The sequence below is a fragment of the Trachinotus anak genome, unplaced genomic scaffold, assembly GCF_046630095.1.
Source record: "Trachinotus anak isolate AG129_WGS33_773 ecotype Australia unplaced genomic scaffold, CSIRO_AGI_Tana_v1 ptg000019l, whole genome shotgun sequence".
NCBI classification, from domain to species: domain Eukaryota; kingdom Metazoa; phylum Chordata; class Actinopteri; order Carangiformes; family Carangidae; genus Trachinotus; species Trachinotus anak.
In genome coordinates, this window is record NW_027273870.1 from 9,788,758 (window position 1) to 9,816,169 (window position 27,412).

At 39.7% G+C, this 27,412-nt stretch overlaps 1 protein-coding gene across 2 annotated transcripts in view; it reads left to right on the plus strand.

The window, feature by feature from the left end:
- LOC139636678 (endonuclease V-like) overlaps positions 1–24,211 on the plus strand; it is a 69,824-nt gene extending 45,613 nt beyond the window's left edge. For both annotated transcript variants that reach the window (XM_071504928.1, XM_071504929.1), the window contains one exon: positions 23,821–24,211. Coding sequence is in view for 1 of the 2 variants with exons in the window: in XM_071504929.1 (XP_071361030.1) it covers positions 23,821–23,838 (18 nt within the window). In the remaining variant the exon portion in view is untranslated. The remainder of the gene's footprint in view (positions 1–23,820) is intronic.
- The last annotated feature ends 3,201 nt before the right edge of the window (positions 24,212–27,412 follow it).

The window sequence follows — 27,412 nt, forward strand, 5'->3', positions numbered from 1 at the left end:
TGTGTGTGTGTGTGTGTGTGTGTGTGTGTGTTTACATGCTGATTTAGGGGGTTGAGTGCAGAGATGACAGGGAGGGAGATAAATCAAGAGATGGTTTGAAAGTTAAAGGGTGGGAGGGAGCGAGAGGGGGAGTTGACATGGCATCATTGGACTGTGAAAGAGTCTCTCTCCTTGTTCATCCCCTGTTTCTATCGGCATTCTGTCATCTGTTTCTACAACAACAGAAACACAAATTGCAAAGAGAAAAAAGGGAAACAGAAAAATGCACACTGCATATTTGTAGAGCAAACCCTTAAAGACTGACTCCATGGGCTGGGAGGGGGAGAGCGGTGATGGGGATGATGTGGGGGGCGTTGCTGAGGGAGAAAAGCCGTTGCTTGATGTGGAAGAGGAAGCCTGCAGATCGAGGAAGGACCCTTCCCGCTTCCCTCCCCTCTCTCTTTCTTTTCCTCTCTTCATCCATCCTCCCTCCTGTCTGTCTGATGCAGCAGAGGAGAAACCGCATCCATTTCATCATGCCTGGCCTCACACAGAAAAACCCCTCAGTGTCGCGCTTTGCGCCGCCTCGCCTCCCTCTGCCGGAGTGCCTCCATGTGCTGCACAAGTGTTGATAAATTGCCACCACCTGCCTCATTTTTCACCACCGCCACATTGTCGTCAAACACACTGACACAAAACCCCCGTGCACTCCTCAGCGATAACAAGAACAATCGCTGAGCCTCAGGAATGAGAGATGGGGAGACAGAGAGAAAGGGGCAAATGAGCAGGTGGATAAGTGGGTGGGGCCTGGGGAGGGGGCAGATGAAGAAAACAAGCTGTAGCAAACGTTGCCTCATTTAGATTTTGACAGACAAGTAGAGACAAATTTGCTGTGCGTGGAAGAGCAAGAGCTCAGTTTTACCTTTTTTTTTTTTTTAACAAAGTTAAAACAAATATAAGTAGGCACTGTTAAAATATACACATTTTCTGAATCCACAGCAAATACTTTCATAGCTATGCGGGGATTTCAGTCAACCCAGGGAATGTACTGAGACACAAGTATGAAAAGGTGTAAAGCAGGAATGTGAAAAAATCCCTTTAGCTGCTCAGCAGCTGTGAATTTTAACACCATCACTGCATCAGGACTCCACAAACAACAGATTAGTTACTCACCGATACCCTGTCGTAACGATACTGTCATTTCCAGCAGCTGTGTGACTGTAAATCACACCCTGAGGCGTTGAGTCAGAGGGGTTGAATCATGCCATAGACTGATGCAGTGTGCTGCTGTGTTCAGAGGATACTAAAGCAGGAGAAAGGTCTGGATGTGACTCAAAGATATGGACAGACTCATAGTGGAGTTAATCAATGGAATATCCACCTGTCTGTTTCTATTTGTTCCCATCATGCTTTGACCTTTTCCTGTGACTGATTTGTCTCCTGGTGGATCATGTCAGTGAGAAGTATCATGATCTGTGGGTTTATACACTGATAAACCTCTTATAAATCACTTGGTGGAAAGATTGTGTTTACATGTTTCTCAGTAAAAAGGTGGATATATACTGAAGGCAAGAGAATTTTCAACCCATATATGTTTCCACCAAACTATTTTTATGCACATTTTCAATTTGTGCGTGAAAGAAAACTTTAACCCCAGAAGACTGAGGGGAAAAACTGGAATATTGCAAGTCTTGTATGCCTGGCTGAGGGGGAACAAAGTGGTTTATAGGAAGAGAGGCGATGAGATAAAGGCTGTAACAGATTTCTCAAACACACCTTGATGTTCCAGTGCCCGTGTCTCCTTACGGTACTGTACACAAACCATTCACGTCATGCCCCCACTCACCATCACCATCACCTTCAGCCACTTCACGTCCACACAGACGCTCTCATTGTGTAACACCCGAGTGTATAACAAAAGCAGCACATGGAGTGAAGAATCTTTCGAAAAAACACATGTGCCATCTGAGGTGTGAAGCAGCGATGGAAAGACTTGATGTATGAGCCACTGGTTATGTTACTAGTCACATGTTCTTATGTTCATTTAAAGGAATAGATGGTGGAAATGTACTGATTCAGGTTTTCCATAAATTTCCAAAAGTTGCTCATGGTAACGCTACTACAAACAAGATGGATGTGAAAATGTCAATATAATTTGATTATAAGCAGTAGTTGTGTTATTGATATGTGTCAAGTTTGAGGCTGTAACTCTGATTATGTTTCTAATCAATTAATCTGTAAATTATTTTCTTGATTAATTGTTTGGTCTGTATGATATCAGAAAAAGGTTTTGCAGAGCTCAGAGCATGAGATGATGTCATGCAATGAAACGTCTTGTTTTGTCCAACTAAGAGTCCAAAACCTAAAAAGGTTCAACCAACTATAATAACTATATAAACTATAAAACAAGAAAAAACAGAAAATGTTCACCATTCAGAGGCTTAAAACAATAAAATGCTACTTTAAAAATGACTTGAATTTTCATGACATATTGGTTCATATACACACACTTATGTCTCTTGTTTTTTCTTTATTGCATTAAATTATTTATTAATAATGCAGATACAGCTGAGAATGGAAAGGTTGCTGAAAGTGAAATTAAAACTAAGTTAAAAAAAAGACAGGAATTGTTAAAACAAAAGCCAATTAATATTCTGTCAGTCACTAACTGATTAATCAACTAATTGTTTCAGCAATAGTCCAGTTATATTAACAGTGGATTTAATTTTCGGAAAGCATGCTCATTTTATGTTAAAGTGATAGTTTGGGTTACTTGAGATGGGGTTGTGTGAGGTACTTACTGTATCTATAGTCAGTGTGTTAACTGCAGTAGATTTGGATCAGTTTAGGAAGCACCGGCACAGAAGCTGAGTGATGAGCTGCTGTGGATGCGGCCTCCCGCAAAAACATGTTAAAAAAAATGTCCACAGAAAAAAGCTAATTTCAGTTGTACGCTTCATCGTGAATATTTTAACAGCTTTATCTTGCCACCAAACAGCCCTTTCCTTGGGAACTACATTTTATCAACCATTTAACTTCCGTATTACTACGCATTACTATGAGTCAGACAAAGCTAAGTGTAACTGCCTCACACAACCCCATGTCGAATAACCCAGACTATCACTTTTAGAACAATGTATTTTGATATAAGGATTTGTACATTTGAAGCAAAGTTTACACATTATATACAGTACAACATTTAAAATAAATAGTTGTGTCACAAGGCTGAGAAATGACCCTGATGATATCAAAAGGGTTTTTGAGTCTTGTAGGGCTATAGCTATCTACTTTTGTTTTATTAAACAATAAGTCATAAGAAAACAATAGAATATGTAAAATAGAACATAGAGAATATAAAAAAGAGAAAAGAACACAGGTCTGTTGAAATTTAATTTAATTTTGTTTCTTTTCAAGAAAACTTAACATTTTTATTGTTTAAATTGCTACAATATTATCTGTCAAAACTCAACCCAGCTCACTCTCTTGTCTTCCTACGTCTTCCTACGTCACATCACATGTGCTCTGTGCTCATGTGATGACATCACTCCAAACAGAAAGGCTCATCTGACAGTGAAAAGGAGTCAACTGCCTTTTTTTGGTGGGTTTACTTGCTTTTAAACAAAAAACACTTCAGTCTTCTAACTTTGGTGTAAAAAGGATTTTAGAAGGCTGGAAAATCTCCGGAGGAGCGCTGTCACTGCCTTCCTTCATGTTTTGACTGACACAAAACAAACGCTGAGACGTTGCTTGTCGTGTATGTGTCTGGCAAACTGTTGCTGGTTGATGCTGTACGGAACGTGAGTTAAATTAACCACTGTAATTAACTGAGCCCTAGAGTCTTGACAGAAAAAAACAAATAAACTGGCGGCATGGAGTTTGAAATATGAGCGAATTTAGTATAAGGGACAAACAATGACATGAAAGTTTAAATCGAGTTGCATTATGGGAAGTGTAGGATCCAGTGTTTTAAAATGTCTTTCATACCTTCGAATTTGACCATTGTCAATTGTCCACTTTGTGGCAGTACAATACTAAACCACTGCAGTGACCTTGAAAAAGTGAAATGGCAGTAAAACATTTTAATTCCTAAAGATGGATAAGTCACTGTGACAGGTGATTGTGATGTTAGTACTGAATAAATGTCCAAACAGAGGAACTGTGTGTGTTTTCTGTTTTGTATTTTTTCACACAGTGAAAAAAGTGTCCCTGTGGCAATGTAGCATCTCTCCACCATTGACAGCAGCCTCTTGCTCTGTTGTGGCATCTTGATGTGCGTGCGTGCGTACACCAGTTCACACCAGCATCCCACACTCCCACCCGTGTGTCCCACCCCCTGCACATTCTCAAGACGTCCAGGTGTCTTACCGTCCACCTCATTGCAAGCACAAACTTCTCACAAGCCCCTGCTGTAAACCAGAAAATCAATCTGGCCTTTATTTTCCCTGAGGCTTCTAAAGACAAATCAATTGAGGCCGATCTATTGTAATAAGGATGCGTCAGCCTTGGACGAGGCAAAGGAGATGCTGCGAACATCGGTTATTAGATTTTCCAGCGAGGGGGAGAGAGGCTCAGCAGACAGGGCCAGGGCTTTTGTTTTCATCGAGTGGCTGTTATGTGAAGTCCACAGCTGCTTAGTAACTCCATCGTCGGTGCCAGCGGGCTGCCGCGCTCCTGCTTGTAAGGTGCTTCAGTCAGCAGTGATGCTCGACTTCGTTGGGAGTGGGATTAACGCTCTCAGAAGCCTTTCCCACTGACTGGAGGCTTCAGACATTAATGAGATTCCCACCTAAGCTTTGTTGTGTAACATTGAACTCTGTGTTAAACTACTCAGGAGCTCTTTGCCAGATGTCTGCTGTGTCCCTGATTTGAATGTTAACTTTATTGCCTGTTGTGCATTGTGGGCTGTTTAACTGTTGAACAACAAAACTTACAATGACAGTTGAGTCCTCATGTTCAATATTTTATCCACATAGCCTGCTGGGTGGGAGTGGGGGTGTGAAAGACAATAATCAGCGAGCCCATCTATTAACTCTCCTTGTAGCTACACTTGTCCAACAAATAATGGCCTCAGCCCCAGCTTCATATATACTATTATTTTCTCTCTCTCTCTCTTGTTAGACAACAATAACTGAAAACTACAAGAAAATAAAAACATAAAAGTTACAAGCATATATCTCTCCATTGTTTTAAGTGTCTGTTGATAAGCAGGCCCAAACATCCTAAGCCAGTGACCAACAATAATCAGGCCCAGACATGTTAGCACAACAGAAATTAAAATGGAACCCATTAACAACATTATACAAAAATATAAACAATTCAAAGACAGTTAACACGTGTGCCTCTTGAACCATGTGCAGATTAACATCATTTAGGAGCCGTGTATCTTTCCTCTGTATCCATGGTGATTCTGACCCATTGTTTTGACATACAATGCCACATCATAGCTTAGCCACCCTTATCTTAACTTTAAAACAAAGCCTCATGTGAAAAGGTTGCTCCATCCCCTTTTCACTGTGCCCTGATCCCCGACATTATCATTGTGTTGTTATTATCATTGTTGGGGTATTGCTATTTTGAGTAAAGGTTTCTATTAATTTTTCAGGGATTGTTTTTTATATGGGTTTTGAGATATTTTTGTGTGGTTTATGTTGGAAGGGTCAGCCCACTTTGCATATTTTCAGTTGTCTGTCTGAGTGGGGTTAATTAGCAGTTCAGCCAGGGAGAGAGGAAACAGGTGTGTGCTATCAGGTCCTTTTAGGAGAATTTAGTGTGGGTAGTGGTAGTGTGGGGTTGGGGTGCTTGGGATGGCTAGCATTTTAGCTCACCCCCATACTTACCTGAGAGGATGGTATGCTCCACGTAGGTGAAGAAGATTAAATGCAAGCCATTCAGTGGTCAAAGGAGAGAGAGATGCAGAGCAAGTGGCAGCTGGCTGTGAGGCTGCAGTGTTAGAATTAGTTTGTTATGGCTTAGGTTCTTTTTCTTTTTGAATTGCCCGGGATTTATTTTGTCTTCTGTTTTGTAGTATTTTGTTAATAAAATATCACTTTTTTGAGCACATACTCCGGTCTGCTGACAATGCTTTTTGAAGCATCTTTTTTTTTTTTTTTTTTGGGCTTTTTATGCCTTTATTATAGAACAGTGGAGACTGACAGGAAAGGGGGTAGAGAGAGGAGAATGACATGCAGGAAAGAGTCAGACCGGTCAGGAGTCGAACCAGCGACTGCCTGCCAAGAGCGTCTTACGCTCAACATGGTACGCGCCCTAACCACTCGACTACCGGACCGTCTTGAAGCATCTCTTTAAAAGTTTCCAGTGCCCATACCATCATCTGCCCTTTGCAGAGAGAGGCAGCACCACACCTCACATGAAAAGCATATACTATCCATCTCAAACATTATATGAACCTTTTATCAGTGTTACCCCTTTTTTTAACATCTTATTTATAGCATTTTTAATGGTCAATAGGCTGCATGTATATAGCTTTTTTCTAGTCTTATCGACCACTCAAACTACTTCACAATACAAGCCACATTCTCCCATTCACTCACACATTCATACAGTGCAATTTGGGGTTCAGTATCTTGCCCAAGGCTACTTTGCCAAGCGGAGTGAAGAGGCCAGGATCAAACCACAAACCACACTCCGTCTCCTGAGCCAAAGCAGCCCAAAGACTGTATGAATTAAAATTGTCATAAAATAAACATCTCAATGAAACCTGTCACTTAGACAGTTACTAAGACAGTTATTTTCCCCCTCTTTGTGCGACCCCATCATCAGACAGCAGCATTGATATTCAACAATCATGGAAAACCTTGGTTTAGCACCCTCAGGAAAACTTTCTTACTTCTTGTAAGGCTCACAGGCAAAAATGTCAGTGTGATGTTAGTTTCATCAAAATTCACTTTTGCTTTGTGTGTGTGTGTGTGTGTGTGTGTGTGTGTTTTAAATAAACATCACATCCTAGGTCCTAAAGGACTATTAGCATCCTAGAGGTTTTGTTGCTACAGAAAGTCTCTCACCCTCCCTCCCCCCTCACACTGCTCTCCTGTTCCAGTGTACACCTTTCAGAATATTCACACGTGTTCCATTAAGGAGGCTCGAGCGTCTTCAAAGCTGTGTTTACTCTCTTTTTTTCCTCCTGGAAAAGTAATCAGCTTTTCTTTTAAACTCGCAGGCAGAGTGTAGGCTCTTTCACATCACTGCTGTCCTGGGATCTGTGGGAATAGTACTTGTGTTGTTTAACTGTGCATACATTTGTGTGAGTGTCTTTGTTTTTTTATGCAATTGATCAGAGTTGGCTGATGCTGAAGAATATTAATAATCCTAACGAGAGCATTGCATAGACACTGCTCAGAGCACGTCAGCGCACCTCATCCCAGTGAACTCAGCCAAGCATCACTCACTGAGTTAGGATGTATCTGTTTTTCTTCAGCTGCTGCTCAACGAGTCAGCTGACGACTGCAGATATTACTGAGTGTTGTGGGCAGTAGTGCATTGCTTGTGGATTCTATGATTTTTAACCAGCATCACCAGATTTACAGTACTTGAAGTTAATGAAACATAAATGCCTGTATAAATGTACACAGTGACAATGCCCTGTGTACTATATCTCTTCAGTGATTATCGGGTCATTTTCACAGCATGAAACACTGTCTTTTCTGTGCCATTCACTGCTACAAGATGAGGATTCAGCTACTGCTGATACTAAAGTGACAGTGCAAGTAAAGTTAGCTAACAAATGTAGTAAATCTCAACATTTCTCAGCACTGATCGTTGGGGAGATGGTTGAAACGTTGCATGAAGCCAATCTGACAAAGCATGATGAAGGAGAGCAGGTCAGACATGGTGACTAGTTGGCTACTGGTTTGCTAAACCTTGCTAAAAATGACTCTCACAGTGACTCCTAACGTCTGTGAAGCTTTAGCAAAGTATGTGAAGTATGTATGTTGTATGACTCACTCCATATGTCTACACGTTTTTGTATGTAAAACAATCTGATATTGTTTATGTGATATTTATGTTTCAACAAACACCATTTCCCATAATGGACCCTCTAGGGCTAAACCGTTCAACAACAGAGGCTTTGACATGTCTGTAATAGCAGCAGCAGAAATTACAGTAAAAAGGAGTGTTGGTTAGATTTCTGGAATTGGGGGTGGATAGCGATCCCACCTTTGACTCACAATTTTATCGTGCACATGAGAAAAAATGAAATATTCAAACTGTAATGACCTGTTTAAATTCATTATTTACAGTGTATAAATGCAAAAAACAAAGTATTTTGCTTTGTTCCAGGAGACGGATCTATTAAAATTCCCTATCAGCTTGATTTATGGAGGCAGACAACAGGAAGTAAAATGGGTTGCATTTGAATGAATTTGAACATATCAAATGTTAAATTTGTTCTTGAGTTTTCATAAAAGACCTAATATCGGTATTGTCTTAGTGAACCCAAGGAATACCCTTTTAAAATTTTTTTTTTTTAGAAAGAAATGCTGAATGAGAGGTTGCATTGCCAAAAGTAGTGGAACAGAGGTGAGGCCAGACATGACTCAGCTCTCTGTAGGTGTTCTTCCATCTATCCATTGACTGACTCTATATGTCCGACTCAATTTGTCTGTCTGGTTGTTTCTCTAACAAGCTGCAAGGTCGTAGCTACTGTTGAGGACGTCGAGGTCATATTTTGGGCTTTAAGTCATAATATTTAGCGGTATAAATACTAAATATATAAAATATCATAAACTAGACATTTTTTATGCCAAGAAAGAAAAAAGGATTCATGACATACAGGGATTTCTTTTCCCCACTGTGTGGTGAAGGCTTAGAAAAAACAATTGTGACAATGTTGGGAAATAAAAATAAGGTCAGGACTTTGGAGGAAGTTACTCATGACTCAGAAGACGACCTTGCTAAGTTGTTGGTTTGTCTAACTGCAGTAAATAAGTAAGTAAACTTTATTTATAGAACACCTTTCAAAACTGGGTTATGAGGTAGAAACAGTTAAGAAAATGGATACTTAGAAACAGGAAATAACAATATAGGAATAATACACAATTGCTGACCTCCATGGTAGTTCAACCTGACCTCATCACTGTGTAACATGATGTTATTATAATATAGTTATTATGTAATATTATAATTTGTTATTCTAATATAATAATTTTTGTTATGTTATTTCAATATAAAAATAGATTTAGAATAATTGCATTATATAAAACATATAAATGATACACATTGTCATAATGTCACTACAGTATTGCACTGTTTTACACAATTTTATATTATTTTATATTATTATCATATTTGTAGTTGTAAGACATATTACTAATACATTGTCATTACAGGTCATTTGTACGTCTCTGTAACTGTTCTTGTTCTTCTTGTCATTTACATGTCAGTCCATTATGTCCTAAATACCCTTCATGTCACACCTCTTTTAGTTATCTTATATCAATAATAAAGTAATTAATAAAAAACAAAAGAAAGAAATATAAAATGGGGCCAGCCTGTGTAGTGCTTTATAGGTAATTTAAGGACTTTTAAAATCAATTCACTGCTCTATAGGTAACAAATGTAGACTGACCAACACTGGTGTGATGTGTGACCTATGCTGTGTATTCATTAACAGTCTGGCAGCAGTGTTTTGGACCTGGAGCCGAGACACAGAGGAAAGATTTAGGTTAGTGAACAGTGAATTGCAGTAATAAAACTGGAGGAGACAAAAACATGGAGGATTTTTTGAGATCTTGAAAGGATAAAAAAGTTTTGGTTTTTTTTGCAATGTTTTCTCAGTTGGAGGAAACAGGATTGGACCAATTTATTTATGTGCTACTCAAAGTTCATATGTTGGTCAAAGAACATGCCTAAGTTTTTTGAGGCTTGTTTAACATTTACTGCCAAAGGCTGTCTTGCTGTTCTGTCTTATTAATTCACAGATACACCCACACACTTGACTCTATACACTCTCTCTACTACTCATACACCCACATTAATGCTCACAAAGACTCATCCTAACCCCTGAGGAAATAATGGATGCAGCTCACAGGTTCAAGCCCCTGAAATAATCACATGCTGATCTGCAGCATCAGCCTCTTGTCTCAGCGCTGACGTCTCATCAGCAGCCTCAGTGTCGCTATCCCTCTCACATGTGTGCCTATTCGCTCTGCATGTGTGTGTCTGTGTACACAAGTGTGTGTATTTTTTTCGTAATATGCCATCATGCTCTCTCGTGACTGTGGGAAACGCACGCACACACACACACACCTCCCCTCACTCACACATCATTACTTATTACAAAGAACCCCCAGCCCCTGGGCTCTCGCGCTGTGGCCCACCATAAAGCCTCGTCTCCCAGGCCATTCATAAGCAGTAATGTGCTTGTTGGTGTGGAGTAGATCAGCATGAGTGGTGGCGCCGTGTATCACCCGCAAGTTTCCTTAAGATACTACATCTAGTTCCATGCTTCACACCCACTACAGCTCATTTGCATCAGAGTAATATGGTGTTTTACTACAGGCGAGGCAGGAGTGTGATTTGTTGACGAGATGAGCAGTGAATCAATGATGTGGATATTTGACTTCAAACTCAAATGTCACACGTATGTGTTTTTTTTTTGTCTGTGTGTATGCAAACATCTGCTGTGTTCATAAATTTATGAATGACTTGCTGGCATATTATTACATAGTTACATATAGTACATACTGTACGCGGTGGTAAATCATGGCTGTTGAAAGGCAGTGGTGCAGATTGTTAGTTGCACAGATTGTGCTATTTGTTATGTCAATTCCCTTCACAAACGGGGTCTAACAGAGAGACCCTTCATTTCTCCTCCTCCTCCTCATCCTACCCTTCACTGTCAAGGCTCAGCTGCCTCATAAAGCCTGTGCTTTAATGTCAGCTTCAAACATCCTGTCTCTCTCTTTCTACATGTCTCATTTTTGTTCTCACCTCCTCTCCCTTCTCTGTTTCTCTCTCTCCATTTTCCACTCCTCCTCCACTTTTGTAAAATATTTTCTGTCCTAACACCTTCCTCTTTTTTTTTTGTTCATCTGCCTCTACCTCCCTCTTCCTCATCCCTCCTGCCCAGGCCGTCTCTCTCTAACTCTGCCTCCCCTCCATCAGCTTCTCACTCTGGTACACAGCTGTCAGACTGACCAAATCAGAATGCAATATGAGGAGGCATCTCTTCAAAGTGATTGTTGGCCATTGGTGAGCAGTTGCTTTTGGAGCAGAAACCGAGGCCAGACAGACAGACAGACAGACAGACAGACAGACAGACAGACAGACAGACGGGAGGCAACAGGGACTGAACTTCTTACTGTTCACTGATTTTTCTCTGCTTGGAATTCCTGGTTAGTCAGGAGGCTGTAGGTGTTTTTAAAGGGGCAGGTCACTCAAATGAAAAAAATTACATAAATGTCTCTAACAAAGTTTTCAGAGCAGGGAGATCCTTTGCATAGATTCAGCTCAAGGTTCAGATTGTGTGAACATCCAGATACATCCATGATATTATATAATTAAATGTGTTTGAGTGCAAACCCCCAGTGTGTTTTAACCATCACAATAACAGACTGCTCCTTTTCACTTCCACTGGTTGAATGGATGAATATTAAATTTTTTTGCAAATTATTTCTATGTGGGGAAGGATGTTGTTAGTGGGCCTCAAGAGCCAAGTTGCTGATGTGAACACTGGCAAAAACAATCTCTGCTGCTGACTGAGTTTGGTCTGTTAGTATCAAATACTCTACAATCTCTTAAGTTGTCAATAATGACAGACTTTTCCCCTGTGAAATCTACGCATTACTTTTTCTATCAATTACTAACACTATTAATGTACCAGTACAACAAACTATTACACCCTCTATTATTCAGCTAATTCTCTTGTGATGAGTCCAAGTCGATGCATCATCTTGTCTCCTGACTGTGATCCTCTGAATTTTCCTCTTCTGCCTCCGTCAGATTGATCATTTTTCGTTTTGGTGAAATACCTCAACAACGATGTGATGGGTTGTGGTTATATTTGATACACACATTTATGTTCCCTTCAGGCTGAATTTTAAGACCATTTGTAAGTAGTGAGTCTCTTTACTTCAGCAGCAACACAACCATGATGACAAATATTTTATTACTTCCACAAGTCATGTTATAGTATCACCAGCAAAATGTACTTAAAGGGGCTATTTGTACGTTTTGGCAGGATGTGGTTTCTTGCTGGGAGTGGGTGGTGGTGATTGTTGCCTGACGAGCTTTGTCCATCGCTGTCTTTACAATACCTTAAAATACTACGAGCAGCGCTATATCTTCAGGGCAGATTGGAGGCTACAGAGAGTCGCTATAAATGATGAGATGGCTAGCTGGTTAGCATGCTAACTTCAGTAGAAGAAAAGTTGTGATCGAGACAAGAGTTAATACTGGTGTTGCTTTATGTTGCTGGAGACAGCTCTTGGTGAATAAAGGAATGAAGTTTGATGTTGCAACTTGCAACTTTTCTTCTAGATTGGTAAGTAAACAGTTGCTAATGCTAACATTAGTTGTAGCAGAATGTCCCCTTCAAGATGTTACATTATCATCGATAATATTATTGCTTTTTTTTCCTCATGCATATGTAACATGGACTCTTTTTAATATTTTGGCCTCAACATTTGCACCATTGGGGCTAAACTACATTTTAGAAACAGCTCACACACAACCCAAGCACAGCACAGTTCAACAGCACTGCAAACTACAACCTCTAAAATGACTTGAAGTTTCAACTAAAAACTGTCAAGAACTTAGGAAAGTAATGTTATTGATACATCACTGTATATACAGGTATGTAGATTAAACGCAGCATCATGTTTTATAAGATAATATTTTTTATAAGATTTTATAAGTAGCATGAAATGTAAATACTCATACAGTACTAAAATTGTACTTCAGTACACTTTTGTGACTCTACGTGTCTGTCATAAATGTTTAGCAGAAATGTCACCTCCTATAGAATATACTGTGAATGTCATTTTGAGTCATGCAGGCAGGAGTTCTTAAAAACTCCTCCTCTGATCCTGACTTTCAGTCCGTCACCAAACCACAGATGTCAGCTCCATAAATTTAGGGTTTTTTTTTTTTTTAAGTCCATAAGTCAGTCAGCGGTTTACGTAGCTAGTGAACATCTCCTGGGGAGTAGCTTGGTGGCAGGTGTCTCTGTCACGCTGCCATGTCCTCATCAGTCAGGTCACTGCTAACGTCACACAGTGCAGCTCTGAGACCTGATTCTGCAGCATCTCATGTTTTTTATACCCTTCCTCTTTATGCGTTCATGAATAAACCAACATTATGTTTGATGTTGATCAGGGAGAGTAAGACTAATAAGATATTTATATTTATATTATTATATATCACACTTATATTATTTTGGAGTATTTTTCAAAATGTTTAAAGCTATGATTTTGAGACCAAGTGAGTTATCTTCTCCCTGTTAGATCAGACTATTCAGATGAAGCCATGAGAGAATACTGAGCACAGGAGGTACGCAGCATGACTTAGGTTAACGTTACTCAAGTGGTTAGTTAAAGGTTGAATAAAAAAATGGAAACTTTGTTGGAGAGCTTTTGGACTTGTGTGAAATGAAAGACCTTGTGGCCATATCTTGGTGTAAATGCATATTTTAAAAAAGGTTTATAGGAATCCATCAATTCAGACATGAACACATCTGCAGTACAAATTTATTTTTATGTAAAATGAACCTGGTTGACTTATTGAATTTCCCACGTAGTTAAAATTGTCATGCTGTTCATGAAATGCAACAAGAGGAGTAAGAAACAGTAATAATGATGTTGACTGATACTGAATTTTGAGCTTGCAGGTGAACTTTAGACTTCCAATCCCCATTGATCCAGTCAGATTTGTAACTGAGAAAAGGCTTCTGTTCCATCACAGAGAAATTATGATTATATGTATCGCATATGTATTTTTAGCTTCTGTTTTGTTTGTGTGTGGGTTGCAGAGATCCTGCAAATACATTACAGCAACAACACATACAATAACATAAGGGTACTGTACAGATATGAGAGTGGTATCTATCTTTCTCATTCTTCTCAGCAAAAAAGGAAATAAATATATTCTCCAAAATCTCAAACTGTGTTTCCTGTCAGCAGTTCAGACTAGAGATAGTAATAGTGTATGTCATCTGGTCAAGAAAATGATGTGTTGGTGGTAGAGACCACAAAATACATAACTACGACAAAAGATACGGTCATGTAAACATAATAGGAGCATCCAGCAATATACTCAAAGTTTATGTGCAGTATGCATTTCAGTGAGGGAGATCAGTATATTTGTCCTGTAAGTCCAGAGTCCAAGTTCAGATTCTTCCTGTATATTATACTTAATAATATATTTTCACAGAAATCTCCTCATGTCCTTTCTGAGGATAGCTCAGTATTTGTGTCAGCCTGAGAAGGTCGTGGTTATACATAAAACTCTGAATCCACATGACCTGCATCATTGAAAACAGCTCTGTGCCTGTTCTCTGCTGACAATATCTGAACAAGATCCTTGACCTCCCCCTGTCCCTCTGATTCCACACACACACACACACACACACACACACACACACACACACACACACACACACACACACACACAGAGCAAAAGACCATAACGGCCAGCCTTTGCATGGCACGTCAGGCCCCCTTCCCTCTCTCCCACACAGTGACCCCATCCACCATGATTCATCTCCCTGGCAGTGTGAAGTGTAAAGGAGATTATTACCAGTGAAGGGCTCAGCCCCCCTGAAGATCTACTGCTCTCCTGTCTGCCCTGCAGAGGAAATGGGAAAATATTGCTAATGTTTACAGCCCTGTGTGTGTGTGTGTGTGTGTGTGTGTGTGTGTGTGTGTGTGTGTGTGTGTGTGTGTGGGTTCATGTTATGTGCACTGGTAATGCCTGAAGCCTGACCAGCATGGCTAAGCAGCTCCGAGGCTTGTTTACCATCTAGAAATGTGCTGACTTCAGGGGGTTGTGTGTGCAAATGTTTCTGTATGCATGCATTTAGAGAGGTGTGTGTGTGTGTGTGTGTGTGTGTGTGTTTGTGTGTGTGTGTGTGAACATGTGTACGTTTATTTTTGCACATCAATAAATCTTGGAGTCAGCTGTTGTTGAAGCCTGTACAGTGAGTTGCACAGTTTTTCTTTCTTCTTCTTTCTCTCTTTGTTGCCCTCACATCTTCTATTCTGACCTAAGACTGAGGCCCATTAAAACTACAGGACCAAACAGGCACAGTCATAAAACCACTCTGATCAGTAACTCTGCTTAGTGAGAGGAAAGCTGACTAATGTGCTATAAATGAAAACCTATTAGCACACATCATGTAAATTATAGGTCAGTCTCATTATTTTGTAATGGGTTGTAAGGTGAGGGAATCTATATCAGTTCACCAATCTTCTTAAATTAACATAAAGATATTGAACAAGTACCCAGAGCAGTAGCCCTGATTGCAGTGTGTGCATTTAAATGGTTCAGGCAGGGATGAGCAGAGTCCTCTCTCTGAGGGTGTTAATGCCACAGCCAGATTTGCATAAATACTTAAAGATGAACTCTGATGCAACTTCAGCACCAAAATATGTGGAAGTTGCTCTTCCAATGAAATCTTACCCAGTACAGAAATGAATATAACATCCCCTTATATTAGCAGCATAGTTAGAAATTTGTGAAGGGCCATTGTTTAATAGGTCTATATCAAAGGAACCATAGATGAAAAGGTAAAATACATAAGATAAAAAGTATTTAGGAATAAACTATTTTAAAAATAAGCAATGCCTTTGAGGGTAAACTTTGAGCTAAATGCTAACATAACAATTAAGCTGGATTTATAATTGATGTAAGGGGTTAATGGGAGTCCTGCTGTAGCTACAGTGTAGGTTTTTATAGTTGCTTTATATTCCCCACAGTGGCTGTTTTCACATACTTTCATTTACTCTGTGATACAGAGTGACAGTGAGCTACAGACAGATTTATAGAAGTGGAGTTACATTTAGGTTATTTTGCTGTGTCTCATTACTGAATAGGAGGCTGCCACTGTATAATCACAATTTGTTCTTTCATTCATACAGTGCAGCAGTCACAGGTCTGCAGTGTAATCGCTTTGTTAGATGTGTATTACAGAAAAGAAGACAACTACTGAGAGTTTTTCCTTAACTTCCTTAATGCAGACTTCATTCTCAACAAACTCACCAGACATGTAGGAGAAACTCAAACAGACCTTAAGCTGTATGAAGATGTATGAATCCAGGTTTACACTCATCAAAAACTTAAAAATGTCAACCTCATGCTGGTGCTAGAGAGGAAAAGTTAGATGATCATCAAAGTGAGACTGATTCAACCTTTGGGAACCATGAATGTCTGTGTTTGGTGCTGGTCCATCTCATAGTGTACAGACTGTGTTTCAGTCTGGACCACAGCACTGAAACCAGGGGAAACATGTAGTATGTCAATTTTTCTTTTTTTGTTGGACAGGGGGGAATCACTTGTCAATTCACCATCTGTCTCCTGACTCACTTTTCTTTCATTTCGTCCCGTTGCTAGCCAGCCATCCATTTTGATTCTGCAGTTTTCCTGTTGTTCATACAGCCCTTATCACAATGATAGACCTTAACAGAGAAAAAAAAAACAATAAAAGGAGTTCTTGAACGTTTAATGTTTTCAAATATCATTTCAGTTTAAAACACTGAAAAGAAATATGTATATACAATATATATTTTTTCACAAACCTTCGCACCGCCCACAGTTTGGGAACCCCAAAGAATTGAAATTGAAAAAAAGTAAAGATGGCTATTTATTTTTAATCAAGGTAAAACCAAATAAATAAACGTATTGCATACAAAACTTTTTCCAGTAGCTTTCAATGACACACAGATGCTCCCTCGCCCCCTCGCTCTCTAGTATATGTCCATACAGTTTGACTGTGGCAGGCCGATGAAAGCAGAGCTGACCTTGGCTGTGCAGCACAGACACACAGGTCAGACAGGTTAGCAGAGATGATGGTGCACCTCGCTGCTGAAGGTCAAAGGTCAACTCTTTCATGTCTTTCTCTCCCCCTGTGTTGGTCAGATTTAACACCGGTCTTTAATGTAAGATCACTTTCTGGTTGACATTTATTTATTAAGCACCATGACACAAATGCAGCTCAAAGAGCATTAGCTCGGCAATAAAACACTAAGTGGAACCACAGCATCAGAAACATGATATACATAGACAACAATGCTGACAGCACTTTATGAAAACAATACATTTAATGAAATAGATCTTTTTAAAAGAATCCAACTTCATCATGTGACAAAATAAAATACATACAAACCAGCCTTTTGCAATCCATCCATAGGGGAGAGGCTCAAACTCTTCATACGGAGCAGTGAAAAGAACTAATTTAAGCCACTGAAACTGCTCTCTCGAAGAAAATATGAGACACGCGAGGCATTTTAATAGTGCCTGTTGAAGCTTCTGATCGGCAGGCTCACTGTTTTAGGTGCATAAATGCTAAATGCTCTCATCAGATTTGGAGAAAGCTCACATGGGATAGGATGTATATTCCTTGAGGGTTTAAACTAAAAGCATGTCTGGTAGGTGTTACAGAGACAGGCCATTAAGAGCTTTGGGCACACCAAAGAGGATCTTAAATTGAATTGAACTCTGAATACTGAAAGTAACAAGTAGCCAACACAGGCTCCTGAGGATAACTTTAAATGAGCTGCAGTCCATGGGTGTTTTTAAGAAAACCCATTAAGAGGGAAATGCAGTTATACAGCTTATTCATAACAGGCATTATGAGTTTTCATAGTCAGACAGAAAACCTGAAAACCTCTGATCTTAAATATCTCTTGGCAGCGATGCTGCTAATGTGTTTATGAAAGTTCAGACCAGGATCCGTAACCAGCCTGAAATTTTTAATTTGGTCATTTTTTTTTTACATTTTACTTAACTGTGCTCATTGAGTCTTTGCACTCTGCAACCAGACATGTATCAGCAGCTGATTCTTATCATTAGGAGATAGTGAAATGAAAAGTTGGGTGACATCAGAATAAGTATGATAGCCAAAGGTTAGCACTTATAAATGAGTGCTGGGAAGTGTGAAGCTTATGCTTTGAGTGTATCAAACTGCAGCAGTCAGACTTGGATATTCTTTGTCGTACTGACAGCTGTTTGACATGTACAGCCAGTGTTGAAGGCAGTCAGTTTGTATGGGTGCTGGTATCAGCAGCAGCTGAGTCCAGTCAAGCATACGGGTTTGTAGAGCTGAAAGATCCTAGCAGCGAGTGTGTATCGCTACAGCGAGCCTTAAGGGAAAAATGTGTCAGTCAGCCACCACACACCCTGCTGAATGCAGGCTTAACTTTTCCACCCAGTGCTTGAGTAGGTTTTAAATAAGGTTTAAGGTTATGTTTCATATTTATCGGAATAAAAGTCACCAAGTTTGATGATGGAGTTCCAGTTGAGACTGGTAAAGAATTTATATTCCTTTTTTGTATAGGTCTGTTTCATTTAACTTTCCAAATCAAGTTTCATCTTTATACTGGTGATTGTACTGTTTTTAATTTATTAGGCAGAGAACATCTTGTAGCTATATGTACAGTGGCCCTGAGAGCAAATCTCAACAGAACTAAATACAAAAATGCCCTGCAAGTAGCACAGATGACAATGTTTCCAGGGGTCACAGGAAAGTGATGAACCCGGCTGGGATGCAGTTGTTGTTCAATGCTTTGTGACTTTTGAAGTTTAAAGCACTGAACAATAAGCGCACATGGATGTATTATGATACATGTATTATAATACATCCATGCATGTGCATCCCAGCTGGGTTCATCACTTTTTTTGTATCCCCTGGAAACACTTCTGTCTGTGCTACTTGCAATGCTTTTCTGTATTTGGTTGTGTTGTGAGTATTTGCGCTGTCAAATATATGACAATGTTTTCTGAATTTGCTTGAGTTGTGTCTGTTTGCATGTGTTTTTTATCAAGTTGCAGTGCTTTGAGCTCTCAGGGCCACCGTACATATGCTATTAGTCTTATGCTTTCATAACAAATGAGTAAACCAAAGCAAAGCTGCAGGTTGAAGATCCTTATATTTAGACAATGTGGCCCAGCTGTATGGTATTTTTCACTCAACTATTTCCTGTCAGAGGTTACCTGAAGCATCAATGATTGTGGACTCAGTAAATGTCCTCTTCCTTCATCTGTCAAAGAACTAGAGGCTTTCCTTTGTGAAGGATGCTGCAGTATTGCTCGACACAGTTCATGGGGTGTCTGACAGCAGAGCAAGGAGGACTGGCGCGCAGAAACCTGAGGCTGCTGACTGAATCTGAACATGGCCTGACAGATGCCACAAAGCATTCTTTTTCTACTGACTGCAGTCCTTTAGTAAGACTGAAAGAAAGCTTCAAGGTAAATTGTAAATGTTAAGTTTGTAAATATGTAATTCCTGGATATATTTATATACATTAAAATGTTCCCTGTAATACCCCTTCATTTATCATCAAGTCTTATATCTAAGTAGAAAAGATGCATAATAGCCCATTAGAGTAACACTCCCCAGCTCTAATTGCCTGAGTCATAAGCCATCAAAGCTTTACTATACACTTTAAAAAGGTGTTAGTTCCACAAATCAACACTCATCATGTGTCTTTAATCAACAATAACCTTTTAGCAGGAGCACATACTGTGTCAGAATGTGTTGCATGTGTGTAAAGAAGAATGAGGCCACCTTCGACAGTGAGGATATTTTTACTCTGAGTAGTGTGTATTTTAAGATAGACCAGATGGGACGGTGGGAAAATAGAAGAAGAAATGGGAATTGGTCGCTTTTATTTTTTTTTTCACTTTTCAATGTCATTCTGACTTTGTTTGCTCCACATTTAAAAGTAAAGATTGTATGATTGCAGTGTGGCCTGAGCAACTTTACATCATGGACTGTATATAAATATGGACGTAGCCTCCGTGACATCACCCATTGGTTTCTGAAGAGTGGTTTTGAGTGGGCTGGTCCACCGTCGCCATCTTGGCAGTACCTGACTCCAACTAACTCCTGGCTAATCCAAAAACACAAAGAGGTGGGGCATGTGTGGAGTCAAGACTTTGGTGCATGCTGGTTTGTGGCAAGCATATGCTCACCTACCTGTCACTCAAAGCAGGCATGCCCTCAATTATTCAGGACTTTAAGCCTTAATAAAATATAAACAGGTGAGTTAGCCTATAAAAATTCAACCCTGTATGAATCTTAAAATAGCTATCACGACCAAAACCCTTTTTTGTACCAGGCTGTAAACATGTTTATTTCTGCTGTAAAGTTGGACATTTTAACATGGGAGTCTATGGGGACTGACTCACTTTTGGAGCCAACCTCAAGTGGAAGAACTGCAGTTTTTGGCACTTCAGTGTTGGCTTCATTTTTCAGCCCTGGAGGTTACCTCTTGGTCTCCACCAACTCCGGAGGAAAATATCTCACTTATTCACTTTAACCACCAGGTAGTCACTAACGAACTGGCTTTCTAAGCCCTGGAGGTTGCCGCTTGCTTTATGTATGTTATAAAACAGTGAGTTGAAAAGCAAATCAAGAATTGCTGCTCCTCTATGACGCACACACATCTAAAAACATCCCTTTTTTTATCTACAGTCATTGTTGGGTCGATGGCTGATGATGCATTTTCCTTTGTTTTCCTCTTTGCTCTCTCATCATCTGCAGGAAACTTTTAGGTAACTACAAAACAGTAACTCACCTCATTTCTACATCACAGTTAATAAGCTCTGAAGGAAGATAAAATTGTATATTAGGGCTATATACAATTTAATATTGCCCGATTTATTGGTGTCAAATATTTCATATTTTTTAATATCAAACATGAATTACTAAATAAAAAAAAGTTAGTGTTACATTTTGGATAGAAAAAATACATAAACATATTCATTAGGAGTTTAAGTCTGATAAACTCAGTTGACTTGAATGATACTAAACCCTTTTTGGTGCACAAAAGTAGCATAACCAGTTTTAGATCTCAGCGGTGTCCATGTCCACTCAGTGAGAAGTGCACAGGCAAAACAAAACAAGTAACTAAAAACACCACATGTGAAATACCCCAAACTGTTCCAACTTTGGCAGAAAATGTTTTCATGTGTGGCTCAAAGCAAGTTGATTGATGAATTTGTTTTTTAGTGCCTTCAAGCTGAGAAATCCAATCTCCTCCATTTTCTCAAATGCTTCTCAAATGTGCGTTCTATTAGAAATCTCTCTGATTCTCTTTGCCCCATCTGATTTCCACTTTCTCCAGCTCTCAGCAGTTGCCTTGAAGAGTACAAAGTTATTATTACTGATCCAAATGCCAAAGCTACAAAAATAAGACCCAGGTTGCAGTAAACTGGAATTATGCTTTAATCCTGATCCTGATAGTACCCACATCTACCCACTGAGCTGCATGATAATACAAGGCAAGATGAAACAGTACTAATCATAATACATGTTTAGAGCCCAATAGTTTTCTCTGCAAAGCTACTACTTATACCAAAAGAGGAGAAACAAGCCCTCCTACTTCTCATTGTGCACTCAGGGGGGCTGTGTGTGTTTAATAGATGTCCACCTGCAAAGATGATTTTGCAGAGAACAATATGGTTCCTCACACACATGCACACTCTCACATGCACATTAAATCCCACTAATAGAACTAATCATACCGCTCCATAATCACCGGCCATGACATAATGTGTTCGCATCTAATAACTACTATGTGCTGCAGTATATTAATATCAGGTCTGCTGCTCTTGACACAGTAGGGGCCTCATCTTCTCTCCTCTAACACTGACCCCAGGTCAGCCTTATGGAATGTCCACTCTCCTGCCATTACAACTCCATTATGCTGTCCTTTTATTGCCTATTCAGCACCTTGACCGGCTCTATGGCCGCCAGTAACATAACAGCTCTCATCTGGCTCTCTCTGTCTCTCACTCTCTCTCTCTCTCTCTTTTTTCTTTTTCTGTATCCGTCATTCTCACCCGGTCTCTGACTCTACTTTCTCTCCACTGCTCTGTTGCTCAGTGACACTCTCCCCCAGTTTATTTGCTGGTGCTGATTGCCTCTGTAATGCACTGAAAATGTCCTGGGTGGATATTCAGAGCAAATTGTGTTGCTGTAGGGCCTGAACTAACTGGACTGGGGAGACAGACTGTGGCCTCCACAGTCTGTGGATAAAGTAATGATGGAGGCTGCTAATGGGTCTCTCTGTTAGGCTCCTGATTTTGCTTTTATAGCACAGAAATAGCTGTGGCATGATAGTATAATGTGTTCAGTGCAGTGTAGTGAAGCCCCTGGGTGTAAACTCACCTGTAAGTTAAACTACCTCTTCAGTATTCTGTCTGAAAACTAGCCAAAAATTCCCAGTGATACATTTCTGGTCCTACTTTTCGGACTCGGAGTAATAGGATTTTATCAACTCTCTTATCTTAGAAAATCAGTCTTACTTCAGCTGATACGTAGGAGCTCTCCAGACGTCTCCTTACCTGTGATGAGATGCCAGAGACTGTGGAGAAATTAAATGAGAAGAGAGATGTTCTGAAAGTCCTTGATGACAATAAGTTTACTGAAATATCATTTTGACATAAACAGAATAATAAAAATTTGAGACTGACTTTGTGTAAGATGTAGAGGATAATACACGCTGTCCCTGAGGAAGCCCATGTCCTCACGACATTACACTTTATTGTAACAGGGAAAATGTAAGATTCAGTTTGGCAGCAATAAATCAAATGTTGTGCTTATACACATCATGAAGATAATGTTCATGGCAAATAACAGGAGACTAAAACTTGCTTGAACACAGACATGTTCCCCTGGCTGCATGGCAGCTGCATAATGACTGAAATATCAACTTAATTACTGCAGGTAAAATATTTTGATAGTATGTTATTATTCTTTATTTAGGCTATTTCAAATAATAGCTCAGGCTAAACTGCACTGTAAAATATATGTTTATATTGTTATGGTTTATTTCCCAAGACTGTGTGACTTTACAGAAAAATAAAAAATCTCAGTTAAATGTCAGGAACACTGTTAACAAAAGGTGTAGCTGAAAGGGGGATTGGACAGTAGAGGAGAGGGTGTCCTTCATGGAGTTTTTAAGTCACAAGTGGCTTTTTTAATGGCCTACTATATAAATGCCATATCTGTAAATATCACATCATCATATCATTATTTCTGACATTATATTATTGCATATATAGGAGGATAGGATATGGCTTTATTGTCACTGTAACAGTACAAGTACAATTGCAGCGAAATGACAACAATCACCCCGTCAACACATAACATAACAGGATGACTGTAGCAAAAAAAGGGGGGGGGGGGACATGTGGAGACATGACCTTGGTGAGCTACCAAAATTATTTGACTAAACATGTAAACCCTACACATAATAAAATGCTTATTATCATATTGTCTTATTATCAAATCACAACTGTCAGAAAACATCATTTTGACTTTGTGGCTCTAAGTGTTTTAAAACAGCGACGCTACAATCTCTCAGAGGAGTAGTCGCTCTCCTCGCTGACAGTAAGTGTAGGACGCTTCCGAGATAAGAGTGTTGTTAGTCCTAGGTTAACTTTCAATGTAATTCCTAGGAGTGACTGAGATGCATGATAAATACACACTCGGGCTGAACTTCATGTATCTCTGGGGATTTTAGCAATTTGAGATGAAAGCAGCTGCTGAATGCAAAATGACTGATTTAAATGCTTTAAGCATGTTTTTAGTCTGGTGGCGCAGCAAAATCATTTTTATTGTAATGAAAGGTTTGTTCTTTGTCTCCTCTTCTCTTGTTTCAGGTAGCAGATGATGCTTGAAAGGATCTGAGGACCTCTGAACAACTACAGGAGACACCTAAAACTGTGTGTGTGTGTGTGTGTGTGTGTGTGTGTGTGTGAGAGAGAGAGAGAGAGAGAGAGAGAGAGAGAGAGAGAGAGAGAGAGAGAAAGAGTGTGTTTGTTTGAGTCAGAGAGAAAAGTGCTGTAACTTTCATGTGCTTTTAAAAGCACAGCTGTTTTAGTCTGGGCCAAGAAGACACCATCAGATTAGCTGTATCTTTTTAGGCACTCGCCCCACATTTAAACTGGATATGGGTCAGATCGGCTCTTTTTATATACTGTTCTCATTACATTTTGGGTCACTCAGCTTTTTACTCTGGGAACTTTGTAAATAAATCATAAATGTCCCTGATCATGTCTACAGTTCATATCTGTGAGGTGTGTGAATTGTGCTTTATGTTGAATTATACAGTGAGCTATTCCCATACGGCTACATGTGGGAACAGCTCACTGTATAATTCAACCGTATGGGAATAGCTCACTGTATAAACACTGTAACACAGAAACAGTCACATGCCTTGTGTATATGTTGTCACTGAGCGTCTCTCTTTAAATGAGTCACACTTGGCAGAGGGCACCGCTGTGCCAGCCTGGTCCCATCGAGGCGAACGGAAAAGAAGGGCAGGGGGGAAGGGGGCTGACTCTGCAGGGATGGTGGCCAGGAATAGAAGTGGTCAGATGGGGCAGTATTGATCAACAGTAGGGGTCAGAGGATCAGCTGGTGGAGACCGCAGACTGAGCCCACATCAGAGCAATGTACAGAGTGTAGGACACTTGGAAAACACTGTAGATACAGTAGTGGAAACTAGAATAGTCTAATCAGGTTTTCTTGCTCTGATTTACAATATAAACAGTTTGATCAGGTTGATGTGATCAGGCATTAGGTAGCCTATTAGCACTTTATCATGCATTGTTTTGTCAACAGACAGAGGTAGAGGTGTCAACTTAAATGTCAATTGTAGCTGGCAGATTTTATCACCTGCAGTTAGCTAGCCAATCGAGTTGGTTGAAAACCAACTAACCGATGTGTTTGGCAAACATAACGCTATCCCAGGCTGCGTTGCTCATGTGTAAACTTCCCCAAATTGAAAAAAAAATAGCAGGACAGCTGGTATAGTTACCTTTTCTCATGCAGTGGTATTCTAGCCATGGAGCTTGTAAAACTCTTTAACATAACTTGTCCTGTAATATCAAAAAACTAATGCCTTGACCTTGACCTCAAAAGTAATACTCAGTTACTACCAAGCGAGTTATCTGATATGCAAACTTACATCTCTAACCAGTAAGGTCAAGTGAACCCAAATGCTCCTTTTTCAACTGTGTAAAATTTCACTATCCCATGTAAACAAATTTTAAAATTGTATCTGCGGAAGTTGAATTGTCAAAAATCACCTTCTTGCCCATTTTCTGTTTCTGATAGAAAACTTTCTACACATTTAAGTTGTAAGTCAGTTCTCCACCTCCTCAAATTTTTATCTGCAACCACCATGAACTCTTTATTCAAAAGTTATAAAAAGCAAATCATTAAGCAGTATTAATGCTACAGGGTTTTACATCATCATACATTACCTCTTCATTAGACTTTTTAGTTGGATCTCTGCTTTAATTATGCACCTCTCTGGTCTGTGAGGACCTGACACCCGGAGAAAGAATCTGACAGCCTCCTGTTCTGCAGTTTGCTCTGTTTGCTCCACAGTTTTCCCATCTGCAATCCCTCCATCTTCTCTTCCATCACCCCTCTCACTCGCTGAGTGTCAGAGTCTCTGAGCAGTTGAAACTTGGGTGGACATCTTTGTTTTTTCGTTATTCAGAGCCTGAAGACTCTGACAGAGGGCCGTGATCCTGCTGTCCACCTCTGACAGCTCTCCCACCGTTCTCGCAGCAGCCTTTGTCTCCTCCATTTGCTCCCTCGCTCCTTCTGGAGAAAACCTTGCTTGTTTTGGCTCACCATCAACTATGACCTCCATTTATCTTCCAGTTCACATTTTAAAGGTTTTTCAAAGCTCTATAATTGTCTTTTCTTTTTCTCCACATTTCATTTGGTGTTGAAAAAAATGTGATTTTTTTTACTTTGATGGCTGACAATCTCCAATGTTGCATTTTACAAGGTTGTGTCCCTGATCCCTGTGACTTACTGTAAAACAGACTGAGAGTCATATAATATTTTATACAACTAGAATTATTTCACTTATGGAGTTGAAAACTCAGATATTTCTTGAAATACTATATATGGCATTGATATTGAGACACACTTACAGATAGCAAAAGATAAGAAACATAAAAGAGAATACTAAACAAATTCATTGTTATTGGGAGAGGCAATGAAGCCATCCAAGGCAAAGAAAAAAAGACAGCAAGAAAGAAGACTGGGGGGGGGGGGGACTGTAGAAAACAGTGAAGCAAGGCATCACATTGTCTATAAGGTGAGGAGCAGTGACATCTCCTCCTTATATCCTACCCTACATCATGAGGAAAAACCATCTTTGAAAGCCTGAAACAAGAATCAAAGAAAAGCTTAAGAAATCAATCTTTCAAACTCTTGACGTTCTGACCAGGACAAACAAGAAGCTGCCCAAAAGCGTGGCTGCCCCACGCTTAAAGACGTTTCTTTAAGCTGAACTGCTGCAAAGCCCAACAATGGTTGGTGAGGAAGACAGTGGTAAGTGTCATGGCAGTCTGTAAAGAGAAGAGCAAAGTGTTCAGCTCTCTTTTGATTGGAGTCAACGAGTTCCAGAGTCTGCAGAGGCGTCAGTAGCTGGCTGAGGAATTTCTTCAGCTCTTTGAAGAGAAACAACAATAATATAGAGACGTGGAGGCAAGCTTAAAACAAATCCTCCAGCACCTACTGAAGATATTTTGTAATCAATGTCGCAATTCACTTTCTTTTTGTATTAACTTGTCTCATCTATTTCAGCATCAGTCTTTGAGTTCTTACATTTTCCCAGAATGACGATTGCAGCATGTAACCACGATTGCCGCCCGCCTGCTGGCTGCTTTCCTCACTTGACTTTAAAGTGACTTTCCTGTGTCATGCAACATGGAAAATTAAGCTGCCATTGGTGTTGACGAAGTGTCCTCCTTTCTCAGTCTCCATTTTCATTTTTTTCATTTTATGTTGGTGGTCCTTCTGCCATGTAGCCAAGATGGCGTTTTTGTAGTTTAGTTTTGGTGTTTTTGTAGTGTACTACATGTTGCCAGACTTGTCAATGTGAACACACTTGTGCACTCAAAATAAGAAGTGTGAGTATGGAAGTATGCAAATTGAGATGCAGGAGTAATTATTTAGCCAGCTAGCTAGCAGTGGTTAGCCAGTTCATGAACATATTGCTATGTCTGTCTACAAATGCCCAACACCAGCACAACAAACAGTCAAATCTAAATTCATATATCAGTTCATGTCAAGTCCCACATCAGGCAACCGAAGTTCAATTCTAAAGTAATTCAAGACAAGTCAGTTTAGTCAATCGAGTTGTTCAAGACTAGTCTAAATAAGGTAATTTGAGGCTTGTCCAAGTCAAGTCTGAAGTAGTTTGACATTGTTTAAGTTGCCCTA